Below are 18174 nucleotides of genomic sequence, written 5' to 3'. Positions count from 1 at the left end.
CCCCGTTGTTGTGTAATTTTGCGAATTTCGCGCAGGCGTTCGGACGTGGGACGCGGTAAAACGCCTTCTTTCGAGGCCGATTGTTATCCGTCACTCCCCCGTGAATATTTTTCCCTTTCGAGAGCAGCGAATAGAAACATTCCTTTTTTTCTTTTTTTTTTTTTTTTTTCCCCTTCAAATCGTTGCGATTTCTTCGATTTCCGCGAGCGAAACGACGAATGTACCGTTCGAAAACTACTCCCGCTTGCATTCCCAGTTCTTGCGCTTCGGATCGTTTCCGCCGCGTGACTCGCGTGTCATTTCCTGTGCTGGGGGGAAAACGTCTTTGGAGAAAAAGAGTCGGTAAAGAAGAGGAGCGCGTAACAATTCAACGATGCACAAAAATCGTTCGGTTTCCGGAGCGTAAAACGCGCGCGCGCGTATATATGTGTGGATGTATATGTGTGTGTGTGTGTGTCACGTTAGATCGATACGGTTACCGGTTGTTTACAGCCATGGCTTGGCCCGACAAAAGCACGGAACGCTGTTGTAGCCCGAGTTTTCTTTATCGTTTACATGCCACGCAACCAGGACCCGCATTTAACCATGCGTATATACTCCTTATTCTCACCCATTCCTTTCCACCTCCGCGATGACCTTCCCTTCCTCCTCTACCTCCGACTTTTTTTACACCGTCCTGTTTAGTAAGAGAACTCGATTCGAGTCGACTCGTAACACGCGCCGCCTCGGTATGCATCGTCCCGTGATGCATTGCTTCCGAGAAGCGATACCACCGGCTCCAGCTTTACGCTGTTCTGCCGAGCCGCGACGCGCTCGCTTTCAACCTTCTGCTCCCTCCCTCCTCCCCGTCACTCCGTGGGAAAGCGAATTCGCCTATAGAAAACGAGATCCCGAATCGATCCACGAACGAATCCAATTACACGATGTTTCGTTCTTTCTTCTTTCTTTCTTTCTTCGAAAAAAATATTATTTGACGGGAAAACATACTCTGGAAAAATTAAAATTCCGATCTCTCTTATTTGTCCATTGTTTCGTTTACGCGCAATAATAAACGTTGCCAGGGGATCATGCCAGGAATAAGAAGAAAAAAATTCTATCGAAATATCTACCTAATTGCAAATAAATTGCGGACAACTCTCTCCTCCCCCTCCGTAAAAATCCTCATCCCCGGCCGTTAGCCGAAGATATACACAGCGGGGGAAATTCGTGGAAAAGGCAACAGCAGAAAAAGACATAGTCGCGTATAGTAACTGTGACCAGCTCGACGACGACGCTGTAGTCTTAAAGTGCGGTAGAATGCGCTCTGACGTAGTAGACACACTCTGTGTGTTGGTTGGCGCGGCGCGTTGCATTCCCCTGCGGTGCATTGACTTTGCCGCCCCTCCTCTACCAAACCCCCCTCTTGCTCTCCCTACCCCCTTCCTTCTCTCTCTCTCTTTCTCTCTTTCTGTCTCCCTCGTGTTCCCCGTTTCTTTCTTTCTCGCGCTTCTACCGCTTGATCCGAGCCGCCGGCCGCACCGTTGCACTTCACCGCTTCCCTCGTGCAACCGCCTCCCGGCACAACAACAACATTCCTTCTCTCTAGAGTCCCTTCATACCACGGAGATCCTGCTACCAGACTCTTCTTCTTCTTCTTCTTCTACTTCTTCTTCGTCTTTGTCTTTCTCTTTTTCCTCGTCTCCGGTCCCTCGAAACGTTCGACCGTGGTGTAGAACAGAGACGGTGGAACGTGTACGACGCGTATATCGCGATACTTCATTTTTTTCTTCCCCTCCTCTTCCGTTTCGCGTAACTACGTTTCCCAGGTGAAAACTGGTCGTCCGCAAATCGCGTGCGCCTCGTGACCAATCGAATGAGAAAAACGTTGGTGAGTGTAAAGTTTTCGGTCGATGTGTATCCAGAATACGACGCGTATGTACGTATCCGTCCAAGTGTTCTCATCGATTTATCGACTGCTCGTCGGAAAGAAGAGACTGGAGGGAGAGGGAGAGAGAGAGCGCCATTGGATCTTTTTTCTCGAACGTTGTCGCGGCGGATCTCGGCGTTTTATATTCGGGTCGTAGCCATAGGGAGGGAAAAGTTTACCTTACCTTTTTCGATCAATTCGTGGAATCTGCGTCGTCGAGGCGCAAAAACGTTCGATTCTTACAAATTATCGCGAGATTGTTCGACGAGGAGAGGGGAGGGATCGCGAAGAGGATGAGGCGCGAATTACATCCATTTTCACTTTTAGCCTATACGATATATTACACCGATTCTACCGCTGGCAGAATCGAACGTCGAGTTATTACGCGGGATCGACGCGTGTTATTGCGTATTTCCATCGTACGCGTGAATGGCGTTTACCCGATTAATTTTGAATTCGCGGATGACGCGTTACGTAAAAGCCGAGAACAACTGGGCGAGAAACTGGTTTTCCAGATTTCGAGAATGAAAAAAAATATCGCGATCGATCGGCGTATCCGCATAAAACGATCGGAGCGGGTACCAGGTGTCGCGAATAGACAACTTGTCCCGTTCGATACACGCGCGTCTTTTTCCCTTCCCCCCAAGTTTTTGCTCGAAAAACGATCACCGCCCCCCTCCAGTTATTCGCTCGTTTATCGACGAATAATTACACCACAATTTTGTCTCGTTACTCTCAAGATATGGAATATCGGGAATATCGACGCCACCCTCGATCGATAGTTAGTTGGCAGGTAATCGCATCGATTACGCCTCATCGTGCGACGATCGTACGTGTCTAAACGTTCTTCGACGAATCTTTACCCAGAGATATTCAGGATAATCGTGATCGGACTATGCAGGTATAGGTCCAGGTAAAAATAATAATAAACGTAAACACACCTGTTAAGAAAATAGAGAAATTCGTTGGATAAACAATCGGGACGTGAGGTTGTGCGAGTCGTGCGAGATAATGGGAGGGAAAATTTCTTTGGTAATAATACGATTTTTGAGTTATTGGCGGAAACTCGTATTTCAAGCGGAGGCAGTTTCAATACCTCGCCGATGTACCTTCTCGGACACAATACGCTTTTCCAAACAACTGTTCACGACTTAACACGGTCCGTTAAGATAGGAAAGAGAGAATTAGAGACTTAAAAGACCTGTGCTGCGACCTTTCTCGCCTCGGTTTGCGGCGGGGACAGATGCGTTCTTCTTCTTCTTCTTCTTCTTCTCTCTTCCTGGAGAGGAATTCGGAAGGGGAAAGGCTAGGGAAAGGAATTGAGAGGGTATGGAAAAGGCGGCCTTGGCAATAAAGGTAGCTAAGGAGGCTCGAGCGCCACCGAGAATTTCTCTTCCTTTTTTTTTACCCTTGCCGTTCATTGACCAATCCAACAAGAGATTTGTCCTTTCTCGCGTCCTCCAACGCGCGTGAACTCCTCCTACGATTCCACGTTTATTTATCGTCACCGAACAGCGTGAAACCATAAACCAATTGGACGAACGAACGGGCCTCGTTAATCCTCTCCGATGCTGAAATCACCCTTTCTGTCCCTCTTTTCCCTCGATTCACCCCTCCTCCTCCTTCTCTTTTTTTTCCCTAGCTGAATTTCAGAGCCGATCGCGATTGTTCGATTTCTTCTTCACCCTTAATCGGATTTTATAAAAGCTTCCTCCCCCTCTCCCTCGAAAGCGTACACAAACTTTCTCGAATGTCATCACTCCCTCGATTTACGTATGCATCGGGAATCCATCGAGCGGAAATCGCGGTCTTCTCTCTTCGTTCTTTTCTTCGTCGTTTATCTTTTCTCTTAAATCGCCGCTCGATCTTTGTTTTTCCTTTTTTTTTTTGGATATGTCGATGGTAGATAGACGAATCAGCGAATTATCGAAATCATTCGATAAATTACTTATATCCGTGACACAAATTGGACGAAACGTTACGTTACGACAGATGCATCTACGCAAACATTTCGCTCTTATTTCCTCCATCCTCATTTTTCTCCTTCTATTCTTTGAATTTGCGCAGTCGACGAGATATACGTGCACCACCTGGTTGTTCCCCTAAATTATAACCCAGGCCGAGGACCCAGATTTTCGCATCCCCCGTGGCAATGTGCGCATCTGGAAAAATTATCGCAATTTTCGCTGTCTCTGATAAATTTTCAAATATTTTTACAAATATAAGGGGGAAAAAGAAAAACATTGTATTTTATTTCGCAAACAACTCGGCAAGCTTTTCTCCTCCGTATAATACCTATTTTCGTTACAAATTCGCGGTTCACCTTCGACTACCTAAGTAAACGGTTCGAGGAATTAAAAGGTTGGATGGCTTCCGCCTGTTGCCGATCTACTTTTGCGGCTTCCTGGGGAGAACTTTTCCCGAAAGAAAGTGAGCGCCTCCTATGCTTACTCGCGTTGTCGTCTTTCGTTATTGCGTCTATCAAAATTTTTCTTCCTTCCATTCGACTCGTTCCTTCTCTCTTTTCGAAACTATTCACGAAAAGATGCGAAAAATTGTGGCAACGATCGAAAGTTGACGAACAGAGGAAGAGAAAGAGAGGGAAAGAGAGAAGAACCGTGTGAAGACGAATACATGAAAAGTCCCGTACATGGAATCCGGTATATCGAGTCGTAGACACGCGAGTTTTCAAGTGGTGGCGCGGAACCCTAACCTTCTTTTTTTCGACCCTCGCTCCACGATGATCCCTTCGCTACGAATGGACCCTGATCAAGGGTCATAGGGAGAGGGGTAGCCTTCGGGCCCATGGGAATTTATCTTGTCTCGCTCCGTTCTCCTACCCTTTGCTCGCCTTGAGAAAAAAACTGGGAAGATATAAATTCGACTCAACGACTCTGCAATGGAATGCAAAAAAAAAAGGATCGAAATATTTACTTACATTCCAAAATATTCGTATATTTTGATCGATATAAGATTCATCGGTGTACAATGTGTATTTCAGGTATTATGTTCAATTACGAAAGAGAGGTTGCAAGAGTCCTCTATTCGTTTAATTTATTCAAATATCGGATAAATTGCAAAGTAAAATTATATAGGATGTGTGAAAGATCGATTTCTCAATTTACAGAAATATAAGAATACAACGATGAAACGAAATTAAAACATGGAGAAATTTATGTATAACTATGATTAGGTATATTAGTTTTTTTTATAAATAAAAATACGTATAAACTCTTGAATATCTCATAAGAAAAAAAAATAAATAAATTTCGTATAAATAGTCTATCAAAATTCATTGAAATGTCGATGTCGTTTGTTTTCACTTTAATTTAAGAACGAAAACGTTTCGATTTTTCAACCTACGAATCAGAGACTGTTTGAATTTTGGTGTTTATCGATATATGTCGTACAAAATATAAAATTACGATTACGAATCGCGTATTACAATGAAACGGTGCGGTAGCCAAATGTGGGTCGCCTCGCGTCAAAGACGAGACGACAACGACGACGAGGACGACGAGGACGACGACGACGACGACGAGTTTTTGTCGTTCGGTGCCGGCTTACTTCTTGAGATAACAGCTGACTTCCGGTAGCTAGAAAGCGCAGTCAACTTGTCCCATAGTTGGTCGAGCGGCGTGTCTCGCGGATGCGTTTGTTTAACGAACCGAACGACATTGTCTTTGTTTCGAGTCATCTATCGCCGCGAATTAACACCGAGATTTCCATTTTTCTATCATTCCCCGATTTAAATTCTGCTCGAAACGTATGCGAAAATTCTTCTTATATCGCAAAAATTCGTATTATTGATTATTTTTCGAATATTTCCGACGATTGAAGGAATTTTAAAAAAGATCGAGAAGAAATGAAATTACATTAAAACGATATTTTAAAACAGTATTTTATTCCTAAAATCGTAATAAACGGATATTATTATCGATAAATTTCTATTTTTAACATCATTTGATTTAAACTGTACGTCAATTTTGTTTCGATAGATGTCCATTTTATCCAAATGAAGTTATTTTTTCAAAAGTTAATCGTAAATTTAATTTCCGATTCATAGAAATAGGAGAAATATTTTGAAACGATAAGTTCTCGAGGCTTATCAATGAACGATACTTAAGTTACCGATACCCAGGTATGTTTATCTTTATCATTTCTACGTCTTCTTGACACGGCGTTATATCTATTTCCTCGAGTGTTCGAAACGACGAGACAAATTCGTTTTCCTTTTTCACGTCGAGCAGAAATTGCTACATGCGATCGTATTATTTTCCACGTCCGGGAAAAATAGCCTCCCGAATCTTCTCTCTCTCGTCTTCTCTTTCTTCTCGTTTCAAAAGAATCGCTAATTACTCGTGTATAGAATCACTGTCACGATAGAGGAGCGTAGAACGTTTAATCGTCGAAATAACGGCCATGTGTCCCCGTTAACGGGAGAAGAGCTATGGCGATTTTAATGTGATCGATAATGAGAACCAACAACTCGTACGTCGACATCGAGAAATTTTCGCGTTCAATTATCATCAATTCTTCGTTTAATGCAACTCTTTAAACGTATATATGAACGATGATTTTAGCTATAATCATTTTTTCAGCAAGATGTATCTCATATTTCAAATTCTATCGTTTCTATCGTGCACGATGATCAGAAAAATATCAAAGATCCGTGTAATTTGATTGAAAATTATAAAAAAAAACATTATAAAAAAATATATCTAATATCCTAGATAAATACGAAAATAATTACGAAACATGTTCAAAATATGCAGCTCTTTTTGTTTATATATTATATATTGTATATAAATTGTTTTTTGGAATTTGATCGTTCAATGTTCAATTCTATTGATCATTCAACGATAATCGAATCTCTATTGTTCGCAATATGGCCGATATTTATCCAAAGACGATCTAATTATCTTTATAATTTAATATCAATAAATAAATAAATTTCGAACGGATTATTTTCTTTTTCGTTAAAGTTCGTAACGAAGTAGAAAATTAATAATTCTTATCCTATATTTTACTATAATTATAATTTAAACGATCTCCATTTACTCTAAATAGACGAGTAAACAGTAACACGAGTACCTGGCCTGTAATTTACGATAAATATATCGATCGAATCAGTGGGAAATCATACGTGTTAGAAGGAAGCGTAAAACTTGGAACTATGGTGTTATATTTGTTGGGAACAATAGCCGTGGTAAATCGACTTTACCCTAAAATCGAAACCAGCCCCTGAAGCCGGTCGGTCACGAAACCACCGTCTTCCCTATCGATCTTACGAACCATCCTGAAACACGAACATGCGCACCAACCGAGAGTCACTCACTTTATACTTTAATTTTGGGCCAGGCTGGGGTCCGCGAATATCGCCACATCCTTCGTAATCGGTCGAAACTGTCACGTTACGATTACGAGTAAAACGAACGGAATGTAAAAGAAAATGGTTTCGTTTCGCTCGATCTGTCCACGTGCTCTCGCGTTTATGTACGTTCGCCACACGTTGACCGACGAGAAGAGAAAGAAAATGAGAAAGAAAAAGGAAAAGAAAAGGAAGTAGAAGAGGAAGAAGAAGTTCAGGGGTACATGAGCGGAGTTAGTAGTCGTCGCATCCTCGTGGTCGGTGTCGTCGTCGACGACGACGCTGGTGGCGGCCATGTTTGCGCCGGCACGGTAGGCGTTCACGGGCGGTACCATCCCTCTACCCGTTCTCCAACGACTTTGGAGAACGGCCACCCCCACCTCCGCTCGTCTGATAAATTTCTGGTGGGGCACCGCAAACGATCTTTCGTTGGTGCCGGTTCTACCCCCCACCATGCCGCTGCCTCTCCTCCCCCTCCGCTTCGTCGACCTACCACGCTCGGTCTTTATCGCTCTAAAAGTCTCGTGCCACTGTCACCTTTCTTCGTCTCGCGGCTGTCAGCACCGCGCTCTCTTCCAACTTCCCCCCACCACTTCTCTCCCGCGTCCATCGGTTCATACGTTGTGCGGAGGAGAGGGGATAGAATTCCTCTCCATCGCGACGAGCCTAACGCACAGTGGGGGGAAGTCTTGCGAGGACGCCAAACTGAAGGATCGAATTTGCCGTATCTTCTCGCCTTCTTCCTACTTTTTTCTTTCCATCTTATCATCTCTCTCTCTCTCTCTTCCTCCCCTCTCTCTCCGTCTCTCTCTGTCTCTCGTCACTTTTCTTCCCTTCTCTCCGCGAGAGAACAACGTCGATACATCTCGAGTCTCATCTTCTACTTCTACTTCTTTTTTTTTTTCTTTCGTCACGTAGCCAGCTAGTAGGCAGCTACGTTCAATTTTTCGTTTAAAGAAGGACGTTGCCTCCTATTTCCGATGCCGTCACGATGGCCGACTAACGATCACCGACCATTTGTCCGTTCCCTTTCGATCTTCCGTCCGTTCGAATATCCACACCCGCGATCGTTAAAATTCGACAAAGTAAAGTATACGCCTCGCTCTCTGAAACTTCTTTCAAGTTTGAACGAAATTGGGGTTGGGGAGGAAGGCTTGGAAAGTTGGCCGATCTCGGGAATTTCAGAGACGCGGCAACGATTCGAGTCTCGTCACCTCGATGGCCGCGTGGGCCTATCCGTTTCCTTGTTAAAACTTTTTTTTTTTCTTCTCCCTCTCTTTCTCCCCGCAACTTCTTTCCTCTGTTCCCCGTTAATTATCGTCCCCATCGCTGATATTTGCATTCATCCGCAATTCCGTGAAGAAAATGTAATTTTCCTTGGGTAAACCTTCCTTTTCTCCCGACCTTTTTTTTTCTTCGCTCTTTTTCTTTCCTCCCTTTCACTCCCTTTTCAATCTTACCTTAGTAATAACTGAATCAAAATTTATATTCACCGCGAGATCGTCTTTTTTTTTATACGTATACACGTGACATATTGCTGGTAAATTTGCACTTGACAAAAAATGCGACGAATCTTGTTAATTAAATTTCAAAAATGTCTTAAAAATGAATAAGATGAATAAGACGAGTGTCGATGAGCAAATAATATCATATTTTCTATGCGTCGTTCTTCGAATCTTAATTATTATTGTATCTTGTGAAATTCAAGATTTCAAGATTCTTTATATCGATAATCGAATATATATATATAATATTTTATACAGACCTTTGAAACGCATTCTAAATCTAATAAAAAATTTGTATTCGTTATAATATTTTTTTTATTATAGAAAATATTAATATTAAGAAACGTATAGAAAACGCGAATAAAAGTATTTAAATTTAAGATAAGAGAAGAATTAAATTTTAAAGACAACGAATTAATTTGAAGAAATATTAAATATTAATAACCACTTATATTTTTAATTTTTGTGACGAAAAACTACCCTTGTGTAAAACTGAAAGAAATTTTAGTTTAAATATTCGATTATAATTAATTGAAACGATGATTGTACATTTTAAATTTCAAATTGTATCGATAAAAAGTAGAAAAATGGAAGAGAAAACAAAGTTAATTTGTTATATCTACTCCTTATATAAATTATACAAATATAATATTTTATTTGTAAGATAAATTTAAAAATGGATATTTATTTAAATATTCAAACTCCAAGACTTATATAGATTCTTACATTTAGAACATAATTCTCGTATTCTTATCGATTCTTCATCCATCTCTCATCGATCATTTATTCGAATGAAAATTTCTTTCTTTCTTTCTTTCGATCAAAATTACCAACTAACCTAGGTTTTGTCCTTCTTTTTTACAGACAAAGAATCGGAAGGATGTTGGTCGAGGTATTTCGCACTGCTGCAAACAATGGAACGAAACTTAACGTGAATGAAGTGATGCAATCGGTGCAACAGATTGTCGAAGATCCTGGTAAGTTTAAAATTTATTTTTTCTTTTCTTTTCTTTTCTTTTTTTTTTTTTAATTACTGAAATACATCTGTATAAAATGAGAAAACTGAACGAAACAACCTTTTTACTGCTTTAACGTTTTATCCTTTATTAAAAAAATTTCAAAGAAAAACGTGAAAGACGATCTTTCACAAACTTTTTAATCTCTCTTTGATAGTCAGTGTACATAATATTTTCAACCAACCGATAAAATTTTATAATTTATGAAATTAAATTTAAAAAAAAATATCGAAGGTAATTTATCGAATGTTTGTTTGCACTTTTGTACGTTTATTGCATCATATATATATATATACACGTTTTGCGAATTGCACCTTATCAGACAAAAGGATTGGAAATAATTCTGAGCCAAATCCTTGATTGCTTGCACACGACGAAATTTGTCGATGCAATCTTGCATTCTTGCCGAGATGCTGTGTTTTTTTCTGTTTTTTTTTTTTCCTGTTCTTTAATTTTTGGCTTTCAATTTTTGTTTGTTTCAATCTGTTTGCTTTGCTTTATAATAATTTTAATCATATGAGATGAATATTTTGCAAAAATCTCACTGCGTCACAGAGATGTTATGCCGAGTAAAAAATTTTCTCCGCTAACTAAACTAACTAATTCAGGCAACGAGGGAAGACAGATGTGCACGTTGCCATGATGCTTAAGAGACAGTTTATCGTCACGTTTATCGCACTTTATTTTCATTCAATCCTCGAAACGTTTGTACAAAAATCATTCGAATTAATAATAATTTGATCTGGCAATAATAATCTCGTTTCGCGTAAAGGAAAAATCGAAATTAAATTCTCGTGAATCGAATTACAACTTGAAATACTTATCTATTACACGAGTAAATAATTTTTAACGGCATCTTCTGCGTCGAGTTCCGAGTCTTCGCTTCTCACAGAAATACCGAATCGTGAACGAGGGGTCCTCGTCGTGGAAGAAAAATTGAAATACGTGCGCAGGGATAGGCGCTACGTTTTTTTTCCCTCCAGAAAATTCCTTTTTAGGCGGTTCGCCATTTGTTTTTCCGGTTGCTCGGCTCCGTTTCCTCGAACGAAAAACATGGAACGAAAATCGTGGGTGGGATATTGGGAGAAGTTTAAAAATAGAAGGGCCGGGACCCGTTTTTGAGAGAAGACAGAAACGTGTTCCGCGTTTCCAGTGGGGTAGATGACGAAGAAGCCAGTTGGGGTTGCAGACGACGAGGCTGTTGCTCCGTATTAGGTGACGACAAGATTGTCTCCGCTTCCGGCGTAGCACGCGCCTTGCCGGAAGTTTCTCGTTTCTTTGATTTCCCTGCGATGCGACGTATTTGTACGAGGTATAGTTTGATATAGTTTTCTTTTTTCTTTTTTTTTTTTTTTTGCTACGGTTCATTTTCGAAACTTTTCTTCTTTCGAATTATCATAAACGTTCCGCAAACGTGAATGTAAAAATATATACACACGCTTCAATATTACAACGATATATTTTTTTCTTTTCGATGAAATATGAAAATGTATAAAATTTATTATTCCTCGACGCTTCTTTTTTTTATCGCATTATTTTATTTCGTTAAGTATCGGATACGCTTGGCTTCCAAAGCGATTTTATCTTGGATGTACTTACATCTATATCGTTAAAATTATTTTAACGAAAGGAACAAATGACGCGGTTGGTCAGGTAGTTGGAGAAACAATGCGATGCAACGCGTCAATAGCGCCCTTCTATTCCGTTTCTTCGAAGATCGGAAAACGATCGGAAATATTTTTGGCCGAGGTTTCGTAGAACCGAAGAAGAAGCATGTTCAAAGGTCATCCGTGACATTCCGTCGATGAGTATCTACTTGTGAAACGTCACCCTAACGAAACCCGAAATATAGAAAGAAGAGGAAGAGAGTGAGAGAGAGAGAGAAAGGAAGGAGGCACCTTTGAAAAAGCAACAGCTACCCACCAGTATGGGTCGACAACGATCCTTCTGCGAAAAGCGTTTTCTTTTTACCTGGACCGGTTCGGGGAAACGTGGAAAATAACGCGCCACTGCGTTTTCATCCCAGTGATGGCTCCTTTCTTTTCTCCATCCTTCGAAAACACTTTAAGACCGCCGCGTCGATCTCTGCGGGACTCCACCATCGCGCGAAACAAACGCACGCCTCTACTTTTGTATCTTCGTCGCGTGACAGTGCTCTCTTCTACAAAATACGAATCGATTGCGAAATCCATCGATCCTATTTGGATCGTTAACGAATCCAGAATTGGAACGGAACGCGTACGAATGGTGGATATTCGTGTAATAAGTGTTTTTGCCAAAAATTAACCCATTGCTTTGTATCTAATTCAATCGAATCAATCGTATCAATGTTCTATATAATTTGAAGAAAATACAATAATAGTTTTAATGGCGAAAAGGAAAATTATTATATATCAATTTATCTTAACAAAGTAGAGAATAAAATCGAACGTTAATGTTAAACAAAAAATGTAGACAATGTTCGAAATATTTTGAGAGTGATCATGGTTCTGTGAAAGATTCAAAGTTTCAACATCAAGAAAGGCGCGAAAAATAAAAGTAACAAGTTTCGATATACGAATAATTAAATTCAATATTAATAGTTCTTACATTGTGCTTCAATTTTTTATCTCTAATTATTAAGTCAAAATCGCTATGCAAAATGAGATGCTTTAGAGTAAAGTAAAATAGGTTATATATATAACTAGAGAATGAATAAAAATCTTCCTCTTAATATTTATTCTTAAAATCATTACAGATTAACCATTTGGATTACGAAAAGTCAAATACTAATTATTGAATCGATTCAACTTATCTATATTCTCTCACTGAATCTAAAATTTCCGATACTTCGGAATCGGAATCCCTTCTTTCGTGACATTCGTCTTAATCGATTATCGGCGTAATTCGAAAGTATAGATCGTGGAGAAGAAATTTTCCAAGTTTTTACCAAGATTCGATCGGATATACGATGCGCGCGCATTTGTCTTACGCGAGGATCGAACGTAATTCCCGAAGAGAGGTGCAACTGTCGAAAAAAGATGCATTGTGACGCATGATCCGTCGAGTGTTACATACCGAGCGGACTATTTTTAGGGAGCGGAGGAACATGTTGGCCGTAACACGTGCCGGTGTTTTTCCGTGAACCGATCGAAGCGTGGAAAGAGGGAGGAAGGGGCGACGCGCGGCGAAAGAGGAAAAGTAGATGAGGGTTGGCCTCGAGGAAGCAAGATTTCAGGATTCAGGGGCACGCGACACACGCGTTCACGTATTTTTGGACGAGTCCGCTTCCTAGAGCGGCACGGAAGTATCGAAGGGGATCGCGAACACGCGCGCCCCTCTTTTTTTTTTTCTTTCGATCAACCTTAGACGGAGTTTCTCCCAATTCTCCGCCGCATATAGAATGGAAATACAAGCTTTACCAATATTTCCTTTTCTTTTCCTTTTCTTTCATTTCCCTTCCGATTCGCTTCTCTCTTCGTTTCTAACACAAGTTGTATAACGCGAAAACATTCATGATTCGAGGATAAATTTTATAATTGGAAATTATAATTTATCCGTTTCGAGGAAAAAAACTCTTCCTCAAAAATAAAAAGAATTCAATCAATGTCTTTTCGTCCGATATATATCACCGATCGATCGTACAAACTAGATTAATCTTCGTGCAACTACGGGAAGGGAAACTGACTATTTTTCTTTTTTTTCATCAATCGCGTGGATAAAGAAGCACCGTAAAATTTCATTATCGATAATTGTTCGAATCGCGAATCGATTATCCTTCTCCTTTTTTCTAAACTAAAAAAAAGAGAAAAAAATACGACGGAGCACGCGAAAGAAGAAGACACGTAGACAGGTATAGGAGAGGGCGAGAGTAGGAAGCATGGAAGGAAGACGCGCGAAGAAGGGAAAGACGACGGGTTGGAGATGGCGGAGGGTAAATAATCGGTGGACGCCTAATCCTGTAGGAACGCAGCGGGATATTTTTGGCGGGATCTCGTGTCCCGGACAGAAGGCTGGAGGATGGAGTAGGCGGGGAACAGTAGATAAGACCCAGCGCGTGATTAATGGACTAGGGTTGGTTGCTTAGCGTGCGGAAAGGGGAGGGGAAATGGAGGGTGTTGTTCGCGTTTCGTCGGCCGACACGAACGATCGTAGAAATCGGTGGGAAACGGGAAACGGGGGGGGGGGAGGGGGGGAGCAGGGAAAAAACGAGCACGTGCTCGGATCGTGGGCCCCACGAACGAAAACGACCGAAAACGAACGAATCCCCCTACCCCTCTCTCTTTCTCGTTCCCTAGTTGGGCCTTGCCGCCGACTGGTGGGGCAACAGCTACCCTTCACGTCCCCCCCCACTTCTAGGTGGAAAAGTTGGACAAATCGGGAAGGTGCGTTTCCCGCGACGAACGACCCTCAGTTGCACCCACGCTCGTCGCTTTGTAACGTCTTTTCTTCCGACTTCGTTCGTATTCTCCTTCGGAAAGCAACGTTTTTCCCGCGTTTTTTTTCGTGCACTTCGATCAACCGCTGTACTTTAACCGATCACTTTAACCGGAAAGTGAAGGTTCGATTCGTTTATTTTTTCTTTTTTCCTTCTTTTTGTATAAATATGTATATACGTGTATATATATTTCTCTTTTGATGTGTTCATAGAACTTTTACAAAAATTCCTCGATCTAATTCTGTTCAATTCAAGTATCTCGTTTGCGTGATTTATCTAATCGGAAGAAACGTTACGACTCGTGTTGGAGTATTAAAAGTTTAAAAAAGTTTTTTTCCAAACGTTCGATGATGAAGATTGATATTTAGGGGAAAAGTGCTACGATGGTATGTGAATTTTCTCTTCTATATTCTTATTATTGAATTTAATCTTATCGGTTTTAACGCGTTAAAATTGTAATACATATAAATATATAGGAAAGGTTTTCCCGAAATTTCATTCCATTGTGAAACGCGATCTCGACCAAGATTCTCAAGAGCAAATTAAGGAGCGACGTAATTCCCACCACATTACACCTGTCCAGTAGTGTGTTAAGCGGAAGGAGAACTCGCGTGGTCATTCCCCTAATGACCAGTCGAGAGATTCTTCCTTCTCTTTACGAGCATTTCGTAGTTGCAAAGGTGCAACTTTTAATCAACGGGGGTAGTGCCCTCTCGCGGCGTCGCCTTTCTTCCTCGTTCAGATATTTCCACGAAAACGCCTCCGTCGGGGAAATAAAAATGTCCAAGGTCGAGGAAACGTTCAACAATGGCCCCTCGCCTTTCCCTACTGTTTTTTTCGCTTTCGACGCACGAATGATCGCCGGTTAACGGCCGATCGTGAGTTGCAAAGAAACGATCGGATTCCTTCTTAAAATGCCCCAAGTTCTTTCCCCTCTTGACTCGGAAACAATCGATCAAACTGGCCCTTCTTATTCTTCTTCTTCTTCTTTTTTTTCTCTTTTTTCTTTTCTTCTTTTCTTTTTTCTTTTTTCTTTTTTTTTTTACAATTTTTATCAATTAGGAATAACGTTAGATTCGCGGGAAGAAATTCTTCCGTTCCGCGATCCGTGAATATTCCACGATTAATTAATTATATTCGAGGGAAATTTTTGGCGGTAATCTCGCCTATCCGATCGTATCGGTGCCGATTAAAATAAATTTACATTCACGGTAGCCTGGGTACCGTAACTCGTGAATTCTTGAATGTTTTTTCTTCGTTAGGATGATGAAAGAAGGAAAAGGATCAAAAAAAGTTTGCTCTTTCGCGAACGAAATTAACGATCTTTAATCATCTATAACTGTTCATTTAATAATAAGGAAGGGATCTTTGTCGGAACGATTTGAATGAAAAAACGAAAGAAAGAAAAAAAAGATAAGAAATTATTTTTTTTTTTTTTTTAAGGAATTTGAACGATTCAAAAATCCATTCTTTCTAATTTCAGACACGCAAGTTCGGTTGGACCTGGTGGAGCATATACCTCATGTGGCGACGATCTGCCAAGAATCTCCTCATCTATTCGACAATGTCGTTCACGATCATTTGCTCGGTATCATTATCAAATATCTACAGGATCAAGATAACCAGGTGAATATTTCCATGATCCGTGTTCCTCTTACACCTTTTATTATCGAATAATTGCATTTTTTTCGATAAGTATCTTTTCACTCTTATGAAAATCCCCTTCGACATTCCTCGGATATATTACCACCCCTCTCCTTCGAGAATCGTGTTTTTCTCTCCTTTTTCGCCAAGTAACGCGGCATTATACACGAATTATAAAATCCATTGAAGAATTCCTTTTTTTTTTTCTTTCTGGTTGTTGGCCTAGGTACGAATGACAGCCCAGACAGCGGTGTTAACGTTAACGAAGAAGGGAGTTCTCGACAACATCACGATCGAGGTCAAACTGTGTCCCGTAATAGAAACCCTCTGTAGGTCCGTCGATTTCCTTAGCTCTGGCATCTCCGTAAGTTTCCATATTTTTTTTTTTTTCCATTTTGCGTTTCTTTCGTTTTTCCCGACTTTTTCTTTTTTTTTTCACCATAAATTTGCCTCATTCTTTTTTTTTTTTTTTTTATTTTCCGTTATCGTTATGTTCTTTTGCCCATAATAATCCACTATATAGACTTTAATTCATCGACGTCGTTTCTGGATCAAAGAAAAAGAGGAAGAAGAAGAAGAAAAAGAAGAAGAGGAAGAGAAAGAGGAAGAGGAAAAAGAAGGAGAAGAAGAAGCAGAGAATGAAAGAAAAAAGGAAGGAACTTCAAACGAATTCTAACATCGTTCAAATTTTGTTCCCATTTCGCGGATTTTTGTATTTGTCGCATATGTTTTTTTTTCTTTCTTTCTTTTTTTTTAGAAAAAATAGGCATACGTTCATCGAACAAAAACTTAACATTACGGAATCGATCCTTTTCTCTTTTCTTCTCGCCTCTCCACTTTTTCTACTATTTAAAATTCCACCTAGGGGCTAGCGTGGTTTAACGAGTTTTCTCATTTTAAACGCGTTCAAACGAAGCGTAACCCGATCGTCGACGTTGTTTAATCAAAGAATACGTATGTAAAGAATTACTCACGGTTAAACGTGTATGCATGTATTGAAAGTAGGGGAAAGGAGCGTGGGGAGAAAACAAGGCGAGACGCGTCCCTCGCGCCTAGCATTCTTGATCCATTCGGACTCGGCTTCGAGGCTACTATGCAAAGAAATGTAACGCAACGATCGGGAGAGTAGTAAGGTGATCTATCTCCGATCGAGAGGTTTGTTCCTCTGTTTATGGTCGTTGAATCTTCAGACGCGTCCTCCTTCGGGCGGATTCCGTCTGAAAGACATGGGTAGTGAGATGTTCTCACGCTATCGCGTCTCACTATCTTGTCTTTCATCCGGCGTTCGTTCTGCCGCAACGTTCATCGATATGGAAACAGAAAATACTATGTGTGTATATATATATATGTATGTATGTATATATATATATATACACGCATATACGTGTGAACGGAGTATTAGAGAGAACCGCGCATCTTGAATCTCTGGTTAAATTCGTTGGATCGAATTATTATTATTGTTATTATTGTACCGAAAAAGTAGAAGTAAAATTTTGTCGTGAGAAAAAGAGGGGGAAAAAATATGTATATATATATATAGAAAAAGAGAGAGAGAAGAGGACGAAGAACAAGAAACGGGGGCAAAATATCCCCGGACAAGGACATGCTTTTACCATCAAAGTTGGTTTGTCATAGAGATCGACTATCACAGCCAGCTTTGATGAGCAAAATTGTGTCCGTCTACGGCGCGAGAGAAAACGAAAAGAGAGACGTGGAAATAATTAGCAGAGAGAAGGATGATCTTTGGAAGAATGGAAAACGGAGGAACCACGCGAAAAGGGAGAGATTGTACAGATTGGGGGGAGCGAGAGCGAGTGAGAGAGAGGGAGAGAGAGAGAGACGAACGTTGTATCGAGTATACAGCACCGAAATGAAAATACCTTTTGCGGTCCGATACATCAAATTGGTTGTGGAATGTTTCGAGTCATATCACAGCCATTTTGATGAGCTTGGCCCGCAGAATCGATCGTCAAGGACCGTGTGTGTTCGCGTATCGCTTCGTTCGAATACGCTTAATGCCCGTTTAATTAATAATCAACCGTGTATGCTCGATGAACACCGGATAATAATAATAGCGTAATCTTCTGTTCTTAATCGCGCTTTTTTTTTTCATTTTTCTTCGTTCGCTCGAGTGTTTTTCGCATCATCGGAAGAGGAGGAGATGATGGTAGTAGAGGTGAAGGAGGCAGAAGATGGAGGGCACGATGGAGAAAACGAGAGCGCAACGCGATCCAATCGTCAAATTGGTTGTGGCGTGTTGCTTTTCTAGATTTCATATCACAGCCATTTTTGACGATTTGGATCGCCGTTTTTTG

At 40.7% G+C, this 18174-nt stretch overlaps 1 protein-coding gene and 4 non-coding genes across 17 annotated transcripts in view; all 5 read left to right on the top strand.

Moving 5' to 3' along the window:
• The window catches only part of LOC726544 (serine/threonine-protein phosphatase 4 regulatory subunit 1), a 106419-nt gene that overhangs the window by 83808 nt on the left and 4437 nt on the right, over positions 1–18174 (top strand). For all 13 annotated transcript variants that reach the window (XM_016910793.2, XM_006557376.3, XM_016910803.2 and 10 more), the window contains 3 exons: positions 9647–9759; positions 15699–15841; positions 16086–16223. In XM_016910793.2, the coding sequence (XP_016766282.1) occupies positions 9647–9759; positions 15699–15841; positions 16086–16223 (394 nt within the window). The remainder of the gene's footprint in view (positions 1–9646; positions 9760–15698; positions 15842–16085; positions 16224–18174) is intronic.
• Positions 17054–17153, top strand: Mir71 (microRNA 71). The gene has a single exon (NR_034296.1). It is a non-coding gene; the product is annotated as a microRNA 71 (primary transcript).
• Positions 17443–17542, top strand: Mir2-3 (microRNA 2-3). Its single transcript, NR_034287.1, has one exon. It is a non-coding gene; the product is annotated as a microRNA 2-3 (primary transcript).
• Positions 17724–17823, top strand: Mir13a (microRNA 13a). The gene has a single exon (NR_034285.1). It is a non-coding gene; the product is annotated as a microRNA 13a (primary transcript).
• Mir13b (microRNA 13b) lies at positions 18086–18164 on the top strand. The gene has a single exon (NR_034307.1). It is a non-coding gene; the product is annotated as a microRNA 13b (primary transcript).

This window comes from Apis mellifera, linkage group LG1 (genome assembly GCF_003254395.2).
Source record: "Apis mellifera strain DH4 linkage group LG1, Amel_HAv3.1, whole genome shotgun sequence".
In the NCBI taxonomy this organism is placed as follows: domain Eukaryota; kingdom Metazoa; phylum Arthropoda; class Insecta; order Hymenoptera; family Apidae; genus Apis; species Apis mellifera.
Note: the sequence above shows the minus strand (reverse complement) of the source record. Positions and strands in the feature narration are given on the sequence as shown.